Source organism: Halteromyces radiatus, assembly GCF_025201355.1.
Source record: "Halteromyces radiatus strain CBS 162.75 chromosome Unknown BX664scaffold_2, whole genome shotgun sequence".
Taxonomy (NCBI): Eukaryota; Fungi; Mucoromycota; class Mucoromycetes; order Mucorales; family Cunninghamellaceae; genus Halteromyces; species Halteromyces radiatus.
In genome coordinates, this window is record NW_026251688.1 from 3,426,115 (window position 1) to 3,445,480 (window position 19,366).

At 34.3% G+C, this 19,366-nt stretch overlaps 8 protein-coding genes across 8 annotated transcripts; 4 read left to right on the plus strand and 4 right to left on the minus strand.

Annotated features, from left to right (window-relative positions):
• Positions 1-179: 179 nt before the first annotated feature.
• On the plus strand, positions 180-1,248 carry BX664DRAFT_312281 (uncharacterized protein; the record flags this gene model as incomplete). The annotated part of the gene is made up of 4 exons (XM_051542597.1): positions 180-182; positions 398-491; positions 619-776; positions 1,126-1,248. The coding sequence occupies 4 exons, from the start codon at positions 180-182 to the stop codon at positions 1,246-1,248; spliced, it is 378 nt and encodes a 125-aa protein (XP_051403668.1).
• A 714-nt stretch (positions 1,249-1,962) lies between these two features.
• On the minus strand, positions 1,963-2,893 carry BX664DRAFT_326361 (protein-tyrosine phosphatase-like protein). The gene has a single exon (XM_051544216.1). It carries the CDS (start codon positions 2,816-2,818, stop codon positions 2,090-2,092), a length of 729 nt encoding a protein of 242 aa, XP_051403669.1. The 5' UTR covers positions 2,819-2,893; the 3' UTR covers positions 1,963-2,089.
• A 1,020-nt stretch (positions 2,894-3,913) lies between these two features.
• Positions 3,914-4,569, plus strand: BX664DRAFT_80108 (uncharacterized protein). The gene has a single exon (XM_051549743.1). The coding sequence runs from the start codon at positions 3,947-3,949 to the stop codon at positions 4,376-4,378; it is 432 nt and encodes a 143-aa protein (XP_051403670.1). The 5' UTR covers positions 3,914-3,946; the 3' UTR covers positions 4,379-4,569.
• Positions 4,570-4,914: 345 nt separating this feature from the next.
• BX664DRAFT_326365 (uncharacterized protein) lies at positions 4,915-6,175 on the minus strand. The gene is made up of 4 exons (XM_051544217.1): positions 5,949-6,175; positions 5,623-5,859; positions 5,335-5,528; positions 4,915-5,187 (listed from the first exon to the last, which is right to left on the minus strand). Exons 1-4 carry the CDS (start codon positions 6,157-6,159, stop codon positions 5,005-5,007), a joined length of 825 nt encoding a protein of 274 aa, XP_051403671.1. The 5' UTR covers positions 6,160-6,175; the 3' UTR covers positions 4,915-5,004.
• Positions 6,176-6,703: 528 nt separating this feature from the next.
• Positions 6,704-10,509, minus strand: BX664DRAFT_326366 (uncharacterized protein). The gene is made up of 2 exons (XM_051544218.1): positions 9,401-10,509; positions 6,704-9,299 (listed from the first exon to the last, which is right to left on the minus strand). The coding sequence occupies exons 1-2, from the start codon at positions 10,485-10,487 to the stop codon at positions 6,736-6,738; spliced, it is 3,651 nt and encodes a 1,216-aa protein (XP_051403672.1). The 5' UTR covers positions 10,488-10,509; the 3' UTR covers positions 6,704-6,735.
• Positions 10,510-10,734: 225 nt separating this feature from the next.
• Positions 10,735-15,951, plus strand: BX664DRAFT_326368 (P-loop containing nucleoside triphosphate hydrolase protein; the record flags this gene model as incomplete). The annotated part of the gene is made up of 20 exons (XM_051544219.1): positions 10,735-10,889; positions 10,962-11,034; positions 11,131-11,181; positions 11,256-11,305; positions 11,387-11,711; positions 11,801-12,109; positions 12,189-12,266; positions 12,338-12,458; positions 12,532-12,641; positions 12,725-12,949; positions 13,037-13,150; positions 13,215-13,473; positions 13,535-13,669; positions 13,750-13,922; positions 14,007-14,078; positions 14,153-14,273; positions 14,370-14,467; positions 14,538-14,638; positions 14,718-14,961; positions 15,059-15,951. The coding sequence occupies 20 exons, from the start codon at positions 10,738-10,740 to the stop codon at positions 15,623-15,625; spliced, it is 3,378 nt and encodes a 1,125-aa protein (XP_051403673.1). The 3' UTR covers positions 15,626-15,951.
• Positions 15,952-16,068: 117 nt separating this feature from the next.
• On the plus strand, positions 16,069-17,834 carry BX664DRAFT_326373 (uncharacterized protein). The gene is made up of 4 exons (XM_051544220.1): positions 16,069-16,612; positions 16,682-16,861; positions 16,960-17,579; positions 17,658-17,834. Exons 1-4 carry the CDS (start codon positions 16,141-16,143, stop codon positions 17,676-17,678), a joined length of 1,293 nt encoding a protein of 430 aa, XP_051403674.1. The 5' UTR covers positions 16,069-16,140; the 3' UTR covers positions 17,679-17,834.
• A 387-nt stretch (positions 17,835-18,221) lies between these two features.
• On the minus strand, positions 18,222-19,030 carry BX664DRAFT_257101 (40S ribosomal protein S2; the record flags this gene model as incomplete). Its single annotated transcript, XM_051540491.1, has 2 exons — positions 18,222-18,879; positions 18,954-19,030. Coding segments are annotated over 2 exons (735 nt in total), but the record flags the coding sequence as incomplete, so codon positions are not given.
• Positions 19,031-19,366: the final 336 nt, after the last annotated feature.

Sequence of the window (19,366 nt, forward strand, 5' to 3'; positions counted from 1 at the left end):
ATGTAACAGATAACAATGGGTTGATGATGAATGATGGGTGATTATGCTCAAAAGTCCACAAAAGGCAATTTTATTGGATGCTTTTTTTTTTTTTAAAAAAAATAAAAAGGTTAAACCGTGGTGGGGGAGGGGAATGAATTTTTCTTTCTCTCTTTTGTCTTTTCCCATTTTTCTAAACCATGGTTTTTCTACATACCTAACGACCCTTGGTTTATTGAACGATACGTTCATTACGATTCTATTCTCTATTGGTCATACAATCCATCAAGAAGAATGGCAACTTATTTTTTTTTATTGGCAAAAACCGACGCGTTATTCTGTAAGTGAAAAGGAAAATAGAAAAGGAAACCAAATACAACAATACAAGACTATATGAATATTTTTTTTTTATCCTTAGATCTCGTTGCCAGTAGCGACTTCAATGCTGTTTCTATTCCATACTGTACAAAGTCAAGAAATGGAAGGCTCCACTCAATATGCTTGTGTCTCCCGTAAGCACCAAACTATTATATTTATCGATTTCTTTCTTTCTTTTTCTTTTTTTTCTGACAAACTAACTTTTCCCATCCTAAACCTTTCACTTCTTTTTTTCTTTTGGTTTAATTTGGAATGCGTCAGAAGTTATTCTTAAATTTGAAAAAGAAGTTACAGCGAAGGAACAGTATGCGACGCCGGCTAGATATTGTTTGAAAAAATTATTTGCACAACGTGGCGACAGTTTTTCGCTGGATCTATTTGGAATGGATTGGATGAATTATGAAATGTGGGAAAACAAGGTGATATGATACTCTGGGGGCTATATTACCAAAATACGAAATTGGATGATTGGAATGATCTGGATGGATATCATCAACGCTCAAACATTTCAACAAGCGAAATATTCACCAAGTAAACAGATCTTCTGAAAAGGATTGACCTAATTGTTGTTATTGAAGGTAAGCAGATCATAAAAAAAAAAGAGGAATCAAGGAAGGAAGTATGATTGATTATATACTCTACTCACTCTTTGGGAATATTTTTTGTAGAGATCGAACTAAGCAATATTCCTTTAACAGTTGTCCTTAATTTCAAGCTGAACATTCTCTGATGGACTTACTAACAATAGCATATGTGTTTTATTTGAAGAGTTTCTTCTACGGGAAGTTTCTGGTTACATATCATCATCGTGGAACGTGTCAAGTACAAATTACTCTTTCATTCTTGGCGGACAGTAGTAGTGATACAACAATATTTAGTGGATTAGTATAATAGTATTCTTATCAACACAATAAAATAGTCTTCTTTTTCTTTTTCTTTTTTTTATCATATTGAGATTAAATGTCAAAGATCATGCTACAATAATGACATCCATCGAATCATATCATAGAAAGGATAAAGAAAAGGTATATGTACAAGACAAACTACTGCACATTTTAACTACATATCAAGTAAGATGACAGGAAAAATAACGGCCTTCACTTCTGATCGTCTTTTTTTTTTTTCGGGAGGTATCTTAAAGTTCATGGTTATGTTTATTACTCTATTTGGACCGCTGTCATTCGTGGAAAGAAATTAGACATAATCATTACGCCGACGATTATCTTGAAAAGCTTGTTCTTGTTGCCAAGGGGGAGATAAGGGAAAATGATGATCATGCTCTCCTACATTCATTCATCATCATTTCACTTACATACGTGCACACATACTGCACCTCCTTTTTCAAAATATCGAATGAACAAAAAAAAGAAGGACAATAGGATCAATGAACTGGATGATAAATAAATAAAAAAAATATATAAAAAAAAAAACTTTATTATTAAGATAAAACAAAATATCGTGAGACTATAATAAAAATTTCTATGTAAGGAAGGATAAATAATGTACATGAAGATGAGAATGAGATCGAGAAATCAAGGAGGGTGATAATTATCGATAAAATGGAGAGAGTTGGATGATGAATAATTATGAACAAAAAAAAAAAAAAAGAGAGAGAGATGATGATGATGAGGGCGATTACTGATAATGGTTTGATTGATGAGATTCTAATGAGTATTAGCCAACATTGAGGTGGATGAAATGGTGATCAAAGATAAATTGTTGATTTTTTTTTTTAACAAGTAACAGAGAGTTTCCTTTTCTTGGTATTGTTTGTATCGTTTGAGATCCGCATTGGTTTTCTTGTAACATGATCTTGATGAAGTCGTTCCAATCGATATTCCAAAGATTGTAGTTGATAGAGTAGAGATAGATTAGGACCAATAGCAGGAGCACGACGTTGGACAAATGTATAAGCTTCATGCAAAGGAATACGGAGGAAATGCATAATGTAAGCGATCACCACGGTTGCTGACCGAGCGACACCGCATTGACAATGAACGAGTACTACCTTGTTGTGTGATTTAGCCTGATCGATCAATAACATCGCATCATCTAACTGTAACTGATCACCATGTTGTTCTGTCGCTAATTTGACGTATCCTTTGGTGGTTGTCATACCTGTCTTGACACATTGATCTGACCATGGAATTACCGTCGTACAAGCAGGTCGGTCGACTTCAGCAGCTACATTCAATAAACAATCAATTCCGTCCAAATGTGATAAAGTATGTGCATTCTTTTCATTGCCAATATATAGATGAGGTAAAATGGCGAGAGGACCTTGTTGATATGAAGAATGATATTGAGGTTGTATATTATTATTTTTCGTATTTGTTGATTTTTGTCGTTTGTTTATTATGTTAGTTTGAGAAGTTGTGGGTAAAATACATAAACGAAGTTGTTTCATAGAATTACGACGAATAGCCAATGAAGTTGTATTAATAAGTTGAGAGGTATCCATATTTTTTTTTTATATTTATATTAGTAGGAGAAAGAGTTAAAAAATAAAATAAAAGAAAAAAAAAAAAAAGAAAAGAAAAAAAGCGTTGTATTTTTATATTGTTCCAAAAGGAGATGGATTCCTTAAATAGATAATACATCAAAAAAAAATAAAAAATCAATTCAAGCGCCCAAAAAAAATCCAAGTCAATTTATTAAGTTAAAATGGAACTCCTTTTTATTTTCGATTGCCCCCCTTCCTAAATCATCTCCTTCTTGCCTTTTTAGTAATTAATTATGTTTCATTGATCTTTTATTTTGTTGTCATTAAAAATATACGAAATATCATCATTAAATATCATATGTAATACACTTTTTATTCATCCATCCATTCAGGGCAATTTAAGCCAAAAACAGCGGACAATAAAAAAATTCCATTCTTTTTCTTTCTCTTTTTTTTTTTTTTTTTTTTTTCTTCAGGAATTAGTCTTACTAGTTAGTTAGATGGCAAAAGAAGATATATCCTATATTTTATTTATTCCTGTGATAATATGTCTTTTATCCATTCTATTTCTTTTAAATATACGTCAATTACACCGATCTTTCACTTCTCAACTAGGTAAAAAAGAAACATTATTTTTTCAAATGACTATACTAATACTAGTTTGTTTTTTTATTATCTATTAGAACAACAACAGAATATAACCAACTTTTCTCTAAATGAAACAAATGACTCTGATTTGAATGACGAATTAGAAACAACATATTCAGGTATTGACAATAGTAATGACGAACATGACAACGCGGGTGAAGGATCATCAACTGGGGCAACAGCCTTACGTATTAGAAAGGTTGGCAAAAAGAAAGGTGAAAAACTACGAAGAAAAGAACAAATGAGACAATATAGAGAAGTAAGACAAATATACATATAAAACAAAAATAGAACATGAGAATTACACATTCACTAAATGTTCTTTTATTTTGGGGTTAGTATATGGATCAACAACACGAAGCAAGAAGAGCACAAGATGAAATATTGGATGAAGAATATAGACGACAAAAAGCAGAAGAAGCTATTCAACGAGCTGACGAGGTACCTTTTTTTTTTTTTTTTTTTTTTTTTTTGGAAGATAGCTGATGATCTATATAGATGGAAAAACGTAGGAAACGATTAGAAAAATTGGCCAAGCAAGAAGAAAAGGAACGACAAGCTCAGAAGAAACAACAAGAAAAAGAACTGTATCGAAAACAACAACGATTCCAAAAATATCATACTCGTATCAAAACCTATGTACAGGTAATCAATATATATATATATATATATATATATAAAAGAATTAAATGTTATGATCATCATGTTGCAAAATATCTCATTTTGTCTTTTCTTATTTTATCGTTGTTTAACAGGAAGCCAAGGTTAGTAATGTGGAAGAAATGGGTAAACGGATTGGAATCAACAAGGAAGAAGCGAGTTCAATTTTACAAGAACTATGTCATAATGATTCAGATTTTAGCTTATCTTTATGGTCTGACGATCGAACGACCTTTATGTATGTGGTGCCTTCAGATTATGAACGTTTGAGCAAGTATATGGATCAACATCAAGGCAAGTTAGTGATTAGTGAAGCTGTACAAGATCCCTATCTAGTATTAGGTCAATGAACAATTCCTTGCTGGTTAGATTGTAATTTAGTTTAATTTAGTTTAGTGTAGAATACTGATCAATGATATCCAATATCACTTTGTAAATAAAAGAAAATTAGTCAATCAACAACGAAAAACCTTCCATTTTCATAATAATAATGGTGATACATCGATTCTCTCTCTCTTTTCTTTTCTTTTTTTTTTTTTTTTTTGGTCAGCTGTTTGATCAAATACATTGATGATCTATTACGCCACGTCAAATCGAGAGCAAGGAGACTTTGTTACGATAGAAGAGAGAGAGAGTCATGCACCGAAAATCTGCGATAGGATATTCCCAATGCATATTAACTTGGTTATCAAATAAGTCCACATTTTATTTCCTCCATCATCATTTCCTATAATCAATCCTTTTTAATACCGCTGGAATGGTCATGAATTCAAATAGTAAAGGATTAAATAGAATAGATAATGTGATGATATATACACAAAAACAACTTTATTTATAAATTTTAAAATGTATACACTACAGGAAAGAAAAAAGGGTTAACTAAACTATTGATGCTATCACAAATGCAATCTAGAGATAACATCCCCTAAATCTTTGATAATATCTGTTCCTTGCTGATGATCCCCTTCTTGAATTTCCACTGAAGATAACTTGGCAGTCAATTCATCTAGTTCTTGTATTGAGTCCCCATTCCCTGTTGCCGGTGACCTCTTCGCGAAGTATCGTAATAATTCAATGATCTACTCATGTTATCCATACAAGGAATAAAAATGGATGACAAAAAAAAAAAAAGGGAAAATGTAAGTCAGTAGCATGAAAAGTTGTTCTCCTCCCCTCCTAATCTCTTTTTTTTTTTTTTTAAATTGATTTCACATTGTAGTTTTTACCTTGACCACCTGCGTTGTAAACCCATCAGCTTGGGACGAATGATGATTGGATCGATTTTGTTGTGCCAGTAAATTTAATCGAGATCGTGCCAAATCTAAAGGAGTTCTTTTAAGACGATAGGATATAGGGGCAGGGCATTTTGTTACACATGGTGAAGTCATTGCCGAAGGTATATGATGATGGACATGAGCACCTAATGGACAAAAATAATAAAATTATAAAATAAACAATGACTTGAATGACAACAAGATGGATTGCAAAGAGAGTGATTTTTTTTTTTTTTTTACCTAATTCCAATAAGGCCAAAACAGTATCCACATTATTCGATACAACAGCAAGATCCAAAGGTCTGTTACCAATAATATCCCCCACAGGATTGTTCACATCAGCACCAAACTTGACCAATAACCGCACCAAGTCAGCTTGACCAGATGCACAAGCAATCAATAAAGGACTTCGAAGTTTGGTATCACGTATTTTATCAGGATTCAAATGAGGAGTTGTACATGTCAAGAGTTCAGTTACTACATATATATATATATATAAGAAAAAGAATGATAATTTAAAATGAAAGGAAGTTATTCTTTTTTTTTAAAAAAAAAATTATATATACCTTTCTTTATATCACCTTTACTACAAGCTGACATTAATTCTTCTTGTTCCTTGCCATTGACAAATAAATTTTTCAATTTGGTTGCCTTGGTACGAGATCGATCAGAAGGTAATGTAGTATTGATACCTCCTTGTTGGGTATTGTGTATAAGAATATCATTTGGTGTGCGTGAAGAAGAAGATCGTTTACTGATTTTAGGAGTAGTAGACATGAATTTAGGAAAAAAAAAAAAAAGAAAAGAAAAAAGAGAAAAAAAAATGATTGAATGACCGGACATTGTATTTCTTGGTCTGTCCACCAATGCTTGAGAAAAAAAGTGTAACCATACCCTAGTTTTGATCTTTATTTATTTCTCTCGTAAAAAAAAAAAAAATTGATTGATAATAAAGTGAACAATACTTTTTATTGATAAGTACAATGAAGAATAATGTTACAAGAAAGGGAATAGCTAGAGTAAATAGTGGGAAGGATTGCTCTGTGGTGGATGATTTACACAATAATTCAACACTTTAACAAGAGTATCCATATTGTCTTGATTATCTTGATTGTGTAATGCATTTGGGCTTGTTGGATTATTAAAAGTCGAATGCTGTTGATGGTATGGCAATAAAAAAGGAGATGGAGGTTGAGAAGAACGATGAAAAGAGAGTGTGGTTTGATTTTTTGCCGCTGGAATTGCTTCAGAAAGAATTGGAATAAGGTCAGAACTAGCTATAGATTCATATTCTATAAAAAAAAAAAAAAAAAAAAAAAAAGTGCGTTGAGAAATTCATGTCTTTTTTTTTTGTCACCTTTTCTTTCCATAAAGTATCCGATTAAATAATTGTTCACTACCGTCAAAGTGGAGACTATTGGTTCCGCCAGGTTGTTCTTCATAGACTTGTAAAAAGACCTTGTCATTACGTTCGAATTCCGTACCTAATAAAACAACTGCCTTGATACCTGTGGTGAGTACCTGTTTCAATATTTCTTCTCGCGTGAAAGGACTGTTTGGAAGGAGTATCGTCCGGAGTTTCACCCCTGAAATCTGTTGAGCGATCTCTTCTTCCAATCTGAAAACCAAATATTGATGTGATAATGAGCCGGTATATATCAAATGAATCGCAGCAAGTTCTCTTGATGGAGGTTGATACGCATGAAAGGCTAATGGATGACCTTGTGCATGTGTCGAGAAAACCATTTGTTGCTGTAATAACTGTCCATTTACTAAATCTTGTGTCTGGGGTTGACAAATCGCTGTCTCTACATTATGTAATCGTTGTAATGTTGGTGATGGGTCGTCCACTGTTGCTATATTATGATTTTCTATCTGGTTCATATTCAGTTCATTGGTAATGTTTGTTTTCTGTTGAAATGTCTGTTGTTGCGTTCTACTAAAATCATCTTTTTTTCCTAATCGAGGATCTTCGTTCGTCGTCCGTTTCTTGATCATGGTTGTTCCTGTCGTGCTGACGTTAGACGTATCTATTTTCGGGTCACTAATATCCATTCCTGTCTTGTCAGTTTCTACTGCCTTGATTGTCGACTGTCTCTTCATATCGTTTCCATATTCGACACTGCTACCATCATCATCAGCTGGTCGTTTTAGGCTGCTAGTATTACTCGAGTGAGAAGTAGGTAAGGGTTGTTTCCTAGGATCTGTCGCTAACTGATTTCTTGGATCTGTTGGTGATTGTTTTCTTGAAGAATCTGTTTTTGGTTGTTCCCTTGAATCTGTTGGTAACTGTTTTGTTGTATCTGTTGTTAATTGTTTTTTTGTATCTGTTGATAATTGTTTTCTTGGATCTGTTGGTGGTTGTTTTCTGGGATCTGTGGGTCGTTGTTGATTAGCGCATTGTCGATCCATAGACGATTCATCTTCTTGTGAATGGCGTACAAGATTGATTGAGGAACTTTTTTCGTTGTTGGATTGATGATCCGCAGATGAAAGCGTTTCGTTGCTGGATTGTCGTTTTTCACTGGATGAATGACTTTCTTTGCTGGATTGCTGTTTTTCAGATAATGATGGATCCTTTTCTTGGCTGTATTGCTGTTTTTCAGATGATGATGAATATTTATCTTTGTTGGATTGCTGAGTCTTGGTTGATGATGTCTGTCTGTCAAGCGATGATGAATGTCTGTCTTTGCTAGATTGTCCTTTATTAAGTGATGATGAATGCTTGTCACTGCTAGATTGTTGTCTTTCAGATGATGATGATGAATGCCTGTCATAGCTAGATTGTCCTTTATCAAGTGATGATGGATGCTTGTCATTGCTAGATCGTTGTCTTTCAGATGATGATGATGATGAATGCCTATCATAGCTAGATTGTCCTTTATCAAGTGATGATGAATGCTTGTCATTGCTAGATCGTTGTCTTTCAGAAGATGAAGATGAATGCCTGTCTTTGCTTGATTGCCGTCTTTCAGATGATGATGAATGCGTGTCATTTCTATATTGTCGACTGTCAATTGATGATGAATGTCTGTCTCTGTTGGATTGTCGTTTGTCAGAGGAGTCATCATATTCCTTTGATACTGTCAAAATAAACTGTCCACGATCACTGTCGTATTGTCGAGAAGATACATCTTGACTGGTTGATGAAGAAGAAGACGGTTGGCGATAGTGACGATCGGCACGATGATCAGATGATGATTTAGCTAGGTGACTATACGAAGGAATATGTCTGTCATACCGACGTCTGCCATCAGAATAGTATTCAGTGTCATCATTGTAGTATTTTCTCCTATTGTCATAATCCCTATCTCGTTTCCGCGTATCGTCTTCAGTATGTCGTTTTCTGCTACTATCAGTGTTCTTGTATGACGAATCAGATTCCGTATGTTGTCGCTTCCTGCTAGGTGATTCAGAAGAATAACGTGTGCTTGGTGAATGAGATCGCCTTGATGAAGAAGAGCGAGTGCGATGAGATTCATTATCAGTATGTTGTTGTTTGGCCAAATAAGATGATGATGATGATGATGATTCTGCTGACGCTGGTGCCGATGATGAGACCTTTGACGATGATGATGAAACTTGCTTTGAATTCGAAGACGTGATTGAGGACGATGATGATGTGGCTTGTTTTAAATCGGAAGGTGTGATTGAGGACGGTGATGATGATGGTGGTGCTTCGGTTGGTATTGAATTTGATGTCAAAATCGAGGAAGCTGTTGATGGAATTGCTGATACAGAATTTGAGACTGGGTATTGTTGTCCTTTTGTAGCATGGTCATGGTTTTGATTTTCTGTCCTTGTTGATAATCCAGGTAGAGGTTGGAGACGAGAAAAAACGCTGGGAGTGTCCGTGGGTAAATCTTCATTCTTGCCCAGAAAAGACGAGGAATTCGTACGTCGATAAGGTTCAACGCCTAAATAAAAAAAAAAAAAGGAGTCAGATGATGCATGCATTGATGTCGTTTCATGCGAAAAAAAAAACAAAAAGGATAAATAAAAAAAATAAAGTACTTACGAAGTTTTCCACCTTTGAACAACTTTCCATTTGCATCTTTAATAGCTTCTGCAACACAAAAATCATTTGAATAATCGATAAATGCGTGTGTAGTGTTGACGTTTCTTAAAATATATTCAATATAGCCATATCTTTTGAAGCGTTCAAAGACAGCACTTCTGCTGCACTCGAGATGTAAGTTGCCAATGTATATCCTATTTTCAAATCCTGGTACACAGTCCAATGTTGATGATTTGTTATTGTCGTTGGTTCCTGCTGATGAATGCCTACTTGTTGAAGATTTCGAACTGGATGATGAAGAAATATTTTTGCGATTGTCGGAGGAAGCTGTTGTTTGTTGAGTATTTTCGGCTTTGTCAAGGGGATTTCTTGGAGGAATACCAATAGGAATGCCAGTAAGAGGAGTTGTTGTCTTTTTTGAAGATTCCTTTTGGTTGTTGGTTGGTGATGGATTCAAAGTGTCACTCTTGTGTTTCAATTTGATACTTAAATGCGAACCTTTCAAACGTTCATATACAGGAGCTTGGGATGTTTCAGCTGTCTGTTCTTTGTCTTGAGAGGATTCTTTAGCCAGAGTTTTTGATAAAGTTGTCGATACTGTATTTTCGGTTGATAGAATTCGATCGTCACGTTTTTGCTGTGTAGATAAAGATAATTGCTTTTGGTCGGTCTGTGCTTGTGGTATTATATCAGGTTGCTGCTCTTCTAATGGTCGTTTTGCTTGTGATACCTTTTCAGAATGGTGTTGCGCTAGCCTTTGTTTTGTTTGAAGTGACTTTTCGTTTCCTTGTTGCATTGATTGTTGTTGTTCCGTTGGTGATAATACTTTAGGCAATTGATGATTAATTTCTTGTTGTTGTCGTTGTTGTTGTTGTTGTTGTGGCATATGTTCTGGTAGTACTTTCTGAGAATCAGGGAGACTTTTGGAATCCTGAGATAACTGCAACTGGTCTTTTGAAGTTGAGGAGACTTCGTTGAAGGTAACATCATCAAATACCCAAAGTTCATTATGACGAGCCATGAGTTTTGACAGAAGACTAGGTTTTTCACTTGCATTGTCACTAGCCTTTTCGCTACTTGGTTTCATTTTGTGGTAAAAACAGTAACAAAAAAAAAAAAAAAAAAAAAAAAAAAAAAAAAAAAAAAAAAGGAGAAGAAAAGCAGTGGGAAAAAACGAATCAGATCTAGAGAAAATCGATCAACAGCCACTGACAAGGTGTAGGCGGTAATTAGATCTGTGACAGTGAAGCCTCATGCTGGAATTTTTATGAGACGGAAAAAAAAAAGGTTGCAGGATTCTTTTTTTTTTTTCTTTCTTTCTTTCTTTAACAGTACTTATGGGTAAATCTCGACCTAGATACAATGAAAAGGCAAGAGCTTCTTCATTGAAACCTAATCAACGCTCTCATCCAAAAGCAAGAAATGGTGGACTTGGTAATCAAGATGGTATAGCTGATGCAAGCGTACTCACAAAAAAACCTACTGCTCAGTAAGTAGTACCTGAACAATTCAACTTTTAAGTTTTATTTATTCACGAAAATCATTATTATATTTCATTTAGGGTGGATACCAATGCAGAGATTATTGTACCAGGTGAAACAAAGGATAAAGTGGAAAAACCGGCATTCAAACAGGTAATAATATTTAAAGAAAAAGATCGAAATTAATGGAGAAAGATCATTTACTAACTTTATTATTTATTCCATTCACTTATTAACCCATTTTTCTAGCCAACTAAATACATGTCGAAGAAAAAGAGAAAAAAGTTGGAAAAATATATTGTAAGCTGAAGGAAAACTAAAAATAAGTGTGACATTCATTATAAAGTGTTAAACATTTTGCTTTTGAATATTAGGACCAAAAACTGAAAAAGGATGCTCGTGCTGGACTAATGGAACAACTCTCGTAAGTGATTATATATAATGGAAAGATATCCTTTTTTTTTTTTTTTTGGTTTTACTCACTCTTTTGTATCCTCTTTTTTAGAACATCTTCATGGTCTTCTGATTTACTCAAATCATCAAAACTGATTGGACGACCTGCACAAACACTTCGTGAACAATTGAAACAAGCAATGCTTGAAAAAAAGGCAGGAATTCAAGGTTCTGACGATGATAATGATGACTTGCGACTTTACGTTGAAAAGGATGTACAGGATGCTGAATTTGATGTTACACCTTATCAACAACCTAATTTGGATGTATCTACAGCGACAGAACCTGTTTCTAATGAATCATCTGCTATTGTCGGTAGTGCTTTGAAAAATGGAACAGCAGCACCTTTAGTGATGAAGAAACGAAAGAAGAAGAAGGTAAAAGTTATAACGATTGACCGATCAATAGACTGAATTAAGATCTTTTTGTTCTTTTTGTTCTTTTTTATTATTACTATTGGATATAGTCTACCATTCCAAAACATGTCCGAAAACGATTCAAACAAAGAAAAGGAAACGACTCGGATGACTCCTTTGATAGCTCTGATTCCGCTAATGACACTGATTCGGAAAAGGAAGATACGGATGATAAGCCAAAAGCAAGACCCTTAGTGGAAGAATTTGTAGTAAATGGACCTAGTCAATTGGAACAAGTCGTGGAAGCAGCCAAACATATTACTATTCCTGTACCCAAGCATATCGAGGAAGAAGATGAAGTCAAGTTACAACTTTTGAAAAGCAATACTGAAGGTGACCTTAGCAAGGACATGGCTAAGGTAATATTGATGATCATAATATAATGTAATTCATTCTAAATCTTTTTCAACTTTTATTTGATTTTCTCTATATTTATAGCATTTTTCTGTTACTGTAAACCGAACACCTGAAATTCAAGCTGTACGATCAAAACTACCTGTGTGTGGCGAAGAACAGGTAACATAGAATTATACATATATAAAATTTCTTTGTATGGTGATCAATTAATTTTTTTTTTTATCTTTCAGGTGATTATGGAAGCTATTCGGAATAATACTGTAGTTATCATTTGTGGTGAAACTGGTTCTGGTAAAACAACTCAGGTGCCTCAATTCTTATATGAAGCTGGTTGGTCCCATCCTGAATCTGGTAAGTAGAACTTCAATATTGAAAGAAAAAAAAAAGAGTTTGATAATATGTATTGACTTGATATATATTTCAGATAATCCTGGTCTTATCGGGGTTACACAACCTAGGCGTGTTGCTACTGTTAGTATGGCTAAGCGTGTTGGGGAAGAACTGAATTTATCTGAACAGGAAGTGTCATATCAGGTAAGAAAAAAAAAATAAAAGGATTAATATTGTAGATATCAGTTTTAGCTAATATATGTATATATGTATATATTTTGATATAGATCCGTTATGATGCTACTGTATCGGACAAGACACGTATTAAGTTTATGACTGATGGTGTTCTATTGCGGGAACTCTCTGAAGATTTACTATTAACTAAATATTCCACTTTGATCATTGATGAAGCACACGAACGAAATTTGAACACTGATATTTTGATTGGGGTTGTTAGTCGAGTATTAAAACTACGGGCAGAACTCAGTAAAGAAGATCGACAAAAAATCAAGGTAACAAGATCAAGAATTCAACAAAAAAAAAAAAAAAGAAATGTTCTATTTATATTCATATTTATATATTTTTTTTTTCTTTTATAGCCATTACGAGTGGTAATTATGTCTGCTACTCTTCGTGTATCTGATTTTACAGAAAATAAAGCTCTTTTTGCTGTGCCTCCACCTGTGATCAATGTCAATGCAAGACAATTTCCGGTAAGCCTATGATAAAAGATAAAGCAAGGAAGATCATGTTTACTAATATGTTGCTTACTCTTAGGTAAATATTCATTTCAACCGTCGTACCCCTGAAGATCATGTAGCGGAAGCTTTCAAGAAGGTTTGCAAGATTCATGAACGATTACCTCATGGCGGTATACTTATCTTCTTAACTGGTCAGAACGAAATCACTCAGTTATGCAAACGTCTCCGAAAAAAATACCCTGCTTTACCACCCAAATCATCGAAGTCTGCCAAAATCGAGGAGGAACGCTCAATTGCATTGGAATCCAAGTCAATCAAAGCCCAAGCTGGAAAAGGTAAATGAAAAAGAAAATGGTTAAATTGGATTCTAACTATTGATATCCTTTTCTACTTTAGCTGATTTGGAGGATGAAGATGTTGAACTTGGTGAAAATCAAATTGAAGAAGACTTTGAATTGGAATCTGACTCAGAGGAAGATGATGATAGCGATCTTGGATTTGATGAAGACGAACTCGATGATGTCAAGGATGGTAAAATATTACTTCATCAAACACTGATTATGAGAAAAGATGATGATAAAATGTTAATCTGTTTGAACTTTTTGTTTTAGCACCACTACACGTATTACCCTTATATTCCATGTTGCCAACTGAAGCTCAACTTCGAGTATTCCAACCTCCCCCTGAAGGAACAAGATTATGTGTGGTAGCTACCAATGTTGCGGAAACTTCAGTCACTATTCCTGGTATTCGTTATGTTGTAGATGGGGGAAAAGCAAAAGAGGTAAATATGAAAAAATACAATATGAAACATAAGTATTGACATGGATCACTTTTTTTTTTTTTTTTTTTTTTTTTTTTTTTTTAGCGTCAATACAATCTCCAAACTGGTGTACAATCATTTCAAGTAGATTGGACTTCCAAGGCAGCAGCAAATCAGGTAAGATTAGCTTAAAATTAAAGCAAAAACTCAATGGTCTAATTATATTGACAATTTTTTTTTTTATTTTGTAGCGTGCTGGTCGTGCCGGTCGAACTGGTCCAGGTCATTGTTATCGCCTTTATTCTTCTGCCGTTTTTGATCATGATTTTAATCAATTCTCGAAACCAGAAATTGAACGAATGCCAATTGAAGGTAATTATATCTAGATCATCATAGAAAAGAATATCGGGAAGCTGATATCATCATTCTTTTCTTTTCTTTTCTTTTTTTTTTCTCTTTTTCCCTTAGGTGTGGTTTTGAATATGAAAGCGATGAATATTGACAATGTGATCAATTTCCCATTCCCAACGCCTCCTCCAAAAGAAAATCTTTTCAAGGCAGAAAAGGTAAACAAAAAATATATGAAATGAGAAAAAGAATATCAACTCATTTTTTTTTCACTTTACTTTTGGTTAGATTTTGAGTTACCTTGGTGCTGTTGATACTATGACTAAACGTATTACTGAATTTGGTGATACAATGTCTATGTTTCCTATCACTCCTCGATTTGCAAAGATGTAAGATATATATATATGAAAAGGAAGCTTAATAGAATAATTATGTGGATGAATATACTAATATGCTCTTCTGAATTAGGCTTATCACTGGTCAACAGCATGATTGTTTACCATATGTGATTGCTATTGTATCGGCTTTATCTGTAGGCGATCCTTTTATTCAAGATTATCATTTGGATGAAACACAACCTGATGAAGAAGATAAGGATGAAGACAGTGACGACGATCTAGAACAACAAGAGATGGCTCACCTTCGAAATCAAACCACTATTGATAAACAAAAACGGAAACTTACTCGAAAGAAGTACTATGAATCTCAAGCAGTAAGGAGACATACCAAAAAAAAAAAAAAAAAAAAAGTAGCAAATAGGAACAAGTCATGATTGATGAATTTTCTTTTTTTTTTTTTTTCACTTGTAGAAACATGCAGGATTAGACCCAAAAAGTGATATATTAAAGTTACTCAACGTGGTGGGCGCGTATGAATATGCGGGAGCAACTACAAAGTTCTGTGATGATAACTTTTTACGGCCTAGAGCAATGGAAGACATTCGAAAACTACGACGACAACTTACAAATATGGTGGCATCAAATTTCCCCAATATCAATATATGTGTTGATCCTCAAATGAAACCCCCAAGCAAATTACAACTCAAGGTCCTTCGACAGGTGATTACTGCAGGATTAGTGGATTGTGTGGCTATGCGACAAGATGTTTTGGATACTGATGGTGGAAAGGGATTGACATTCAAGAATGCAAACAATGTACCTTACAAGTTAATGTGGTCAAATGAAATAGCATATATACATCCAAATTCTGTTTTATATGGTCAACCTCCTCCTCCTGTTCTGGTATATAGTGAACTATTCAATGGCTCAAGGAATTGGTTGAAAGGTGTGACCGCAGTGGAACCAAAATGGTTAGCTAAGATTGGGAAATCATTATGTACATTTGGGCGACCATTAGACTATCCTCTTCCAAAGTAAGTGAGAAAAAGAATATATATATATTTATTATTTATTTTTGATGATGGTTAATAGGATGATGGATGAAAGAGGTAATCGCCGACTGTGTCATGTTGTACCTAGCTTTGGACCAAAAGGATGGCCACTCCCACCAATTGAAGTTGAACAAAGAAGAGAAGGCACAAGATGGGTGACTAGTATGTAGTTTAGTTTTAGTTTTAGATTTTTTATAATTTTGGTTTTATAGTTTGTGCATTGTTTTGTTATTATTTATTATTTATTATCATTTCATTTCATTTGTTATATTATATATATATATACAATAAACTTGTAGCATTCATGAAGTATTTTGGAAATAGCATAACTGGCGTAACATCAATTGGAACTCAGGATAGTGGAAATTGGCAGCAATCCTTATCATGAGAGCACCCTAAGAAAAAAGATTTAAAAGTAACGGTGGTTCTGTTTTTCTTCTATTTCTTTTTCTCACACTTTTCTTTCTTTCTTTTTTAAATAAAAAAAAAACTGCAATAATTATGACGGTTCCCCCTCAAGACTATTTACGTACATTAGATGCCATACGTGATCGTTCCTACAAAGTATATGAGCAGGCACAAAAAGGTAAACTTGTTTACTTTGATATTGATGAAACAAAACTTCCTCAAGTGGTACAACATGTTCAGCAAGTAACAAGAACAAGGTTTGGTACTGATCTAAACAAGATTCCTCCTCATTCACGACTAAATCATTTTGGTACTGAGCGTTTGGCAAGTTTACGTCAACAATGGCAAGAGGACAAAGGTTTGGATGTTTTGGAACAAACACGTCGTTTTCTTGATCTTGTGGTTGTTTCTGTTTTGGTGGATGCTGGTGCAGGGCAAATATGGTCGTATACTACTAAACAAGGTGAACGTGTGGGAAGATCCGAAGGTTTAGCTATCGCATCTTTGGATATGTTTTTGGATGGATATTATTCAAGTGACCCTACTATAAAGGATCGTGTTGATGGTAAAAAAAAAAAATATTAGTGATCTCGTATATTAATTTTTATGATTGATATATTAATCTTCTTTATAGCTCAAGGTTTGAAACAACTTTCAGTAGAACGTATAGCTCAAGGTTTTCAAGTATCCGACTCTAATCCAATGGCTGGTCTTGAAGGAAGATCGAATTTATTGAAACGTCTAGCGGATATATTGACAAATGAATCCCAATACTTTGAACATGAAGGTTTACATCGTCCTGGAAATCTTGTTGGTAAGTTATATTCCTTTTTTGAAGCGCAGAATGATATACACATCTTTTTTTATTATTATTATTATTATTATTTATTATTTTATTTTATTTTTCTCTAGATTATCTTCTTTCAAAAACAACAGGAGACAACAAAACAGTCCAAGTTGATGATATTTGGCAAGTAGTGATGAGTCTTGCTCCAATGTGGCCAGCACGAATTACTATTGAAGGGGTCCCTCTAGGTGATGTATGGCCTTGTACATGTTTGGATGATATCAAGGAACAACAATATGACAATCTGGTACCTTTTCACAAACTATCTCAGTGGTTGACTTATTCTTTGATTGATACATTACAACAATCCCCTTTGGATATCAAGGTCAATGGTGTGGACAAACTTACAGGATTACCAGAATATAGGAATGGTGGGCTTTTGGTTGACGATGGTTTACTCACTCTCAAGCCAGAACATCTTCAACGTGGACTTGACTATGCTCGTGCAGAGGAAATGGTTGATGGTGAGAATATTGTTCCGCTCTTTGATGGCAATGATCCTTTGATTGTTGAATGGCGTGCTTTGACCGTAGTTTACCTAGATCGTATCCATCGTGATATGGAAAAAGTAATGGATCAATCATTATCTTTGGCTCAAGTTCTGGAGGCTGGCACTTGGACTGCTGGAAGAGAAATCGCTAAGAAATTACGACCTAAAACTGGTGGTCCTCCTATTGCAATCAAGGTAAGATGAAAAAAAAAAAAAAGGATTCACAGAAAGATGACTCAATCATTATTATTATTTATTATTATGTATAATTAGAGTGATGGTACTATATTTTAGAAAGATTAGATTATTTTTATAATAGTTTATGAAAGTTTTGGTTTTAGTATTGAACGAACTTGTAATTTTTTTTTTATCAAATAATTGAATAAAGACAAATGCTGAAGTCATATCAAAGATGTAATCCACATTCAACATTCTACGTCAAAATGTAAACTACTGTATTCTAAGCAAAGATGATATCCATAATGATAAGATGATAATGATTTCCTTTTTCTTTTTTCTTTTTTTTTTTTTTTTTTGTGCGATGATAAACCTTGCCATGATACAATTCCTAAAATTGTGACTATAATAGTAAAAACTCTCCATGTGATGATGATGATAGTCTTTAACCAAAAAAAAAAAAAAAAAAAAAAAAATCATATCCATTCACATCCATTCATATCCATATATATATAGAAGAGATCAACAAGGTGTTCAAATAGTAGGTTTCAAAAATAGTATCATAACAATAATTCTTTATTGACGAAAAGAAAATATATAAATGATGTTTGAGATGGGAGAGGTAAAAAAAGCTACACTAAAAAAAAAATGATAAAAAGTCTACTTGCGTTGCTTTTGGGAAAGGAAGTCAGTGAATTCTTGGTAAGGAGTCTTAGAGAATTCAGTTTCAGCCCAGAGATCAGGAGTCAAGAAACCATAGGTGTTACCGATAGCAGCAAAGGTAGCCTTGACAAAGTTACCCAAAGTACGGGTAGAACCCTTGGAAGAAGTGTAACAATCAGTGACACCAGCCAATTGGAGGACCTTCTTAGGAACAGGAGCACCGACAATACCAGTACCACGGGGAGCAGGGATAAGACGGCAAACGGAAGAACCACACTTACCAGTGACCTTGCAAGGAACAGTGTGAGGTTCACCAAGAGAAGAGCCCCAGAAACCACGACGGACAGGGATGATAGACAACTTGGCCAAAATGATAGCACCACGAATAGAGGTAGCCACTTCCTTGGAACACTTAACACCAAGACCAACATGACCATCGTTATCACCAATAACGACGAAGGCCTTGAAACGAGTACGTTGACCAGCACGAGTTTGCTTTTGAACAGGCATGATCTTCATAACTTCATCTTGGAGCTTGGGCAAGAAGTAGTCAACAATTTGGTATTCCTTGATGGGCAAAGAGAACAAGTAGATTTCTTCGATAGACTTGATCTTACCGGCCTTCACAAGACGACCGAGCTTGGTGACAGGAACCCTATAGAATTAAATAAAATAAAGACATATTAGCATCTACTTTATAACTTTCTATTAGTCCATTTATCTTCTTACCATTCGTTCTTTTCTTCACCACGACGACCACGTCCGCGACCACCACGGCCTCGACCGCGACCAAATCCACCACGTCCTATATAGTATGACGAATCAATGTAAAAAAGAATAATATCAGTACCAATAATACAAAAAAAAAAAAAACTCGTTCGAGATATAGGTTTGTTTTGTTAAATAAAAAAAAAAAAAAAAGAAAGTGTTCTTTACCACGAGGAGCAGAATCAGCCATCTATATAAAATAAAAATATGAAAAAAGAAAGTTAGAAAAATCAAAAGTGGTACTTCTAATAATTCCCATAATCATTTATCCATCCATCCATCCATCCATATATTAATCCTAATCGTTTCATCCATTCATCCATCTAATCTTCCGATTCATATTTCTTCTCTTGATAATATTTTTTTTTTTTGAC

Bases quoted from the DNA above. Each gene is read 5' to 3' on its own strand.
- BX664DRAFT_80108 (XM_051549743.1), top strand. From the start codon at position 3,947: ATGGAAAAACGTAGGAAACGATTAGAAAAATTGGCCAAGCAAGAAGAA.
- BX664DRAFT_326373 (XM_051544220.1), top strand. From the start codon at position 16,141: ATGACGGTTCCCCCTCAAGACTATTTACGTACATTAGATGCCATACGT. The intron at 16,613-16,681 runs GTAAAAAAAAAA...TCTTCTTTATAG, and splicing joins TATAAAGGATCGTGTTGATG to CTCAAGGTTTGAAACAACTT. The intron at 17,580-17,657 runs GTAAGATGAAAA...ATGTATAATTAG, and splicing joins GTCCTCCTATTGCAATCAAG to AGTGATGGTACTATATTTTA.
- BX664DRAFT_326366 (XM_051544218.1), bottom strand. From the start codon at position 10,487: ATGAAACCAAGTAGCGAAAAGGCTAGTGACAATGCAAGTGAAAAACCT. The intron at 9,300-9,400 runs GTAAGTACTTTA...TTTTTTATTTAG, and splicing joins GTTCAAAGGTGGAAAACTTC to GCGTTGAACCTTATCGACGT.
- BX664DRAFT_326361 (XM_051544216.1), bottom strand. From the start codon at position 2,818: ATGGATACCTCTCAACTTATTAATACAACTTCATTGGCTATTCGTCGT.
- BX664DRAFT_326365 (XM_051544217.1), bottom strand. From the start codon at position 6,159: ATGTCTACTACTCCTAAAATCAGTAAACGATCTTCTTCTTCACGCACA. The intron at 5,860-5,948 runs GTATATATAATT...ATATATATGTAG, and splicing joins TAAAGGTGATATAAAGAAAG to TAACTGAACTCTTGACATGT. The intron at 5,529-5,622 runs GTAAAAAAAAAA...TTTGTCCATTAG, and splicing joins TTTGGCCTTATTGGAATTAG to GTGCTCATGTCCATCATCAT.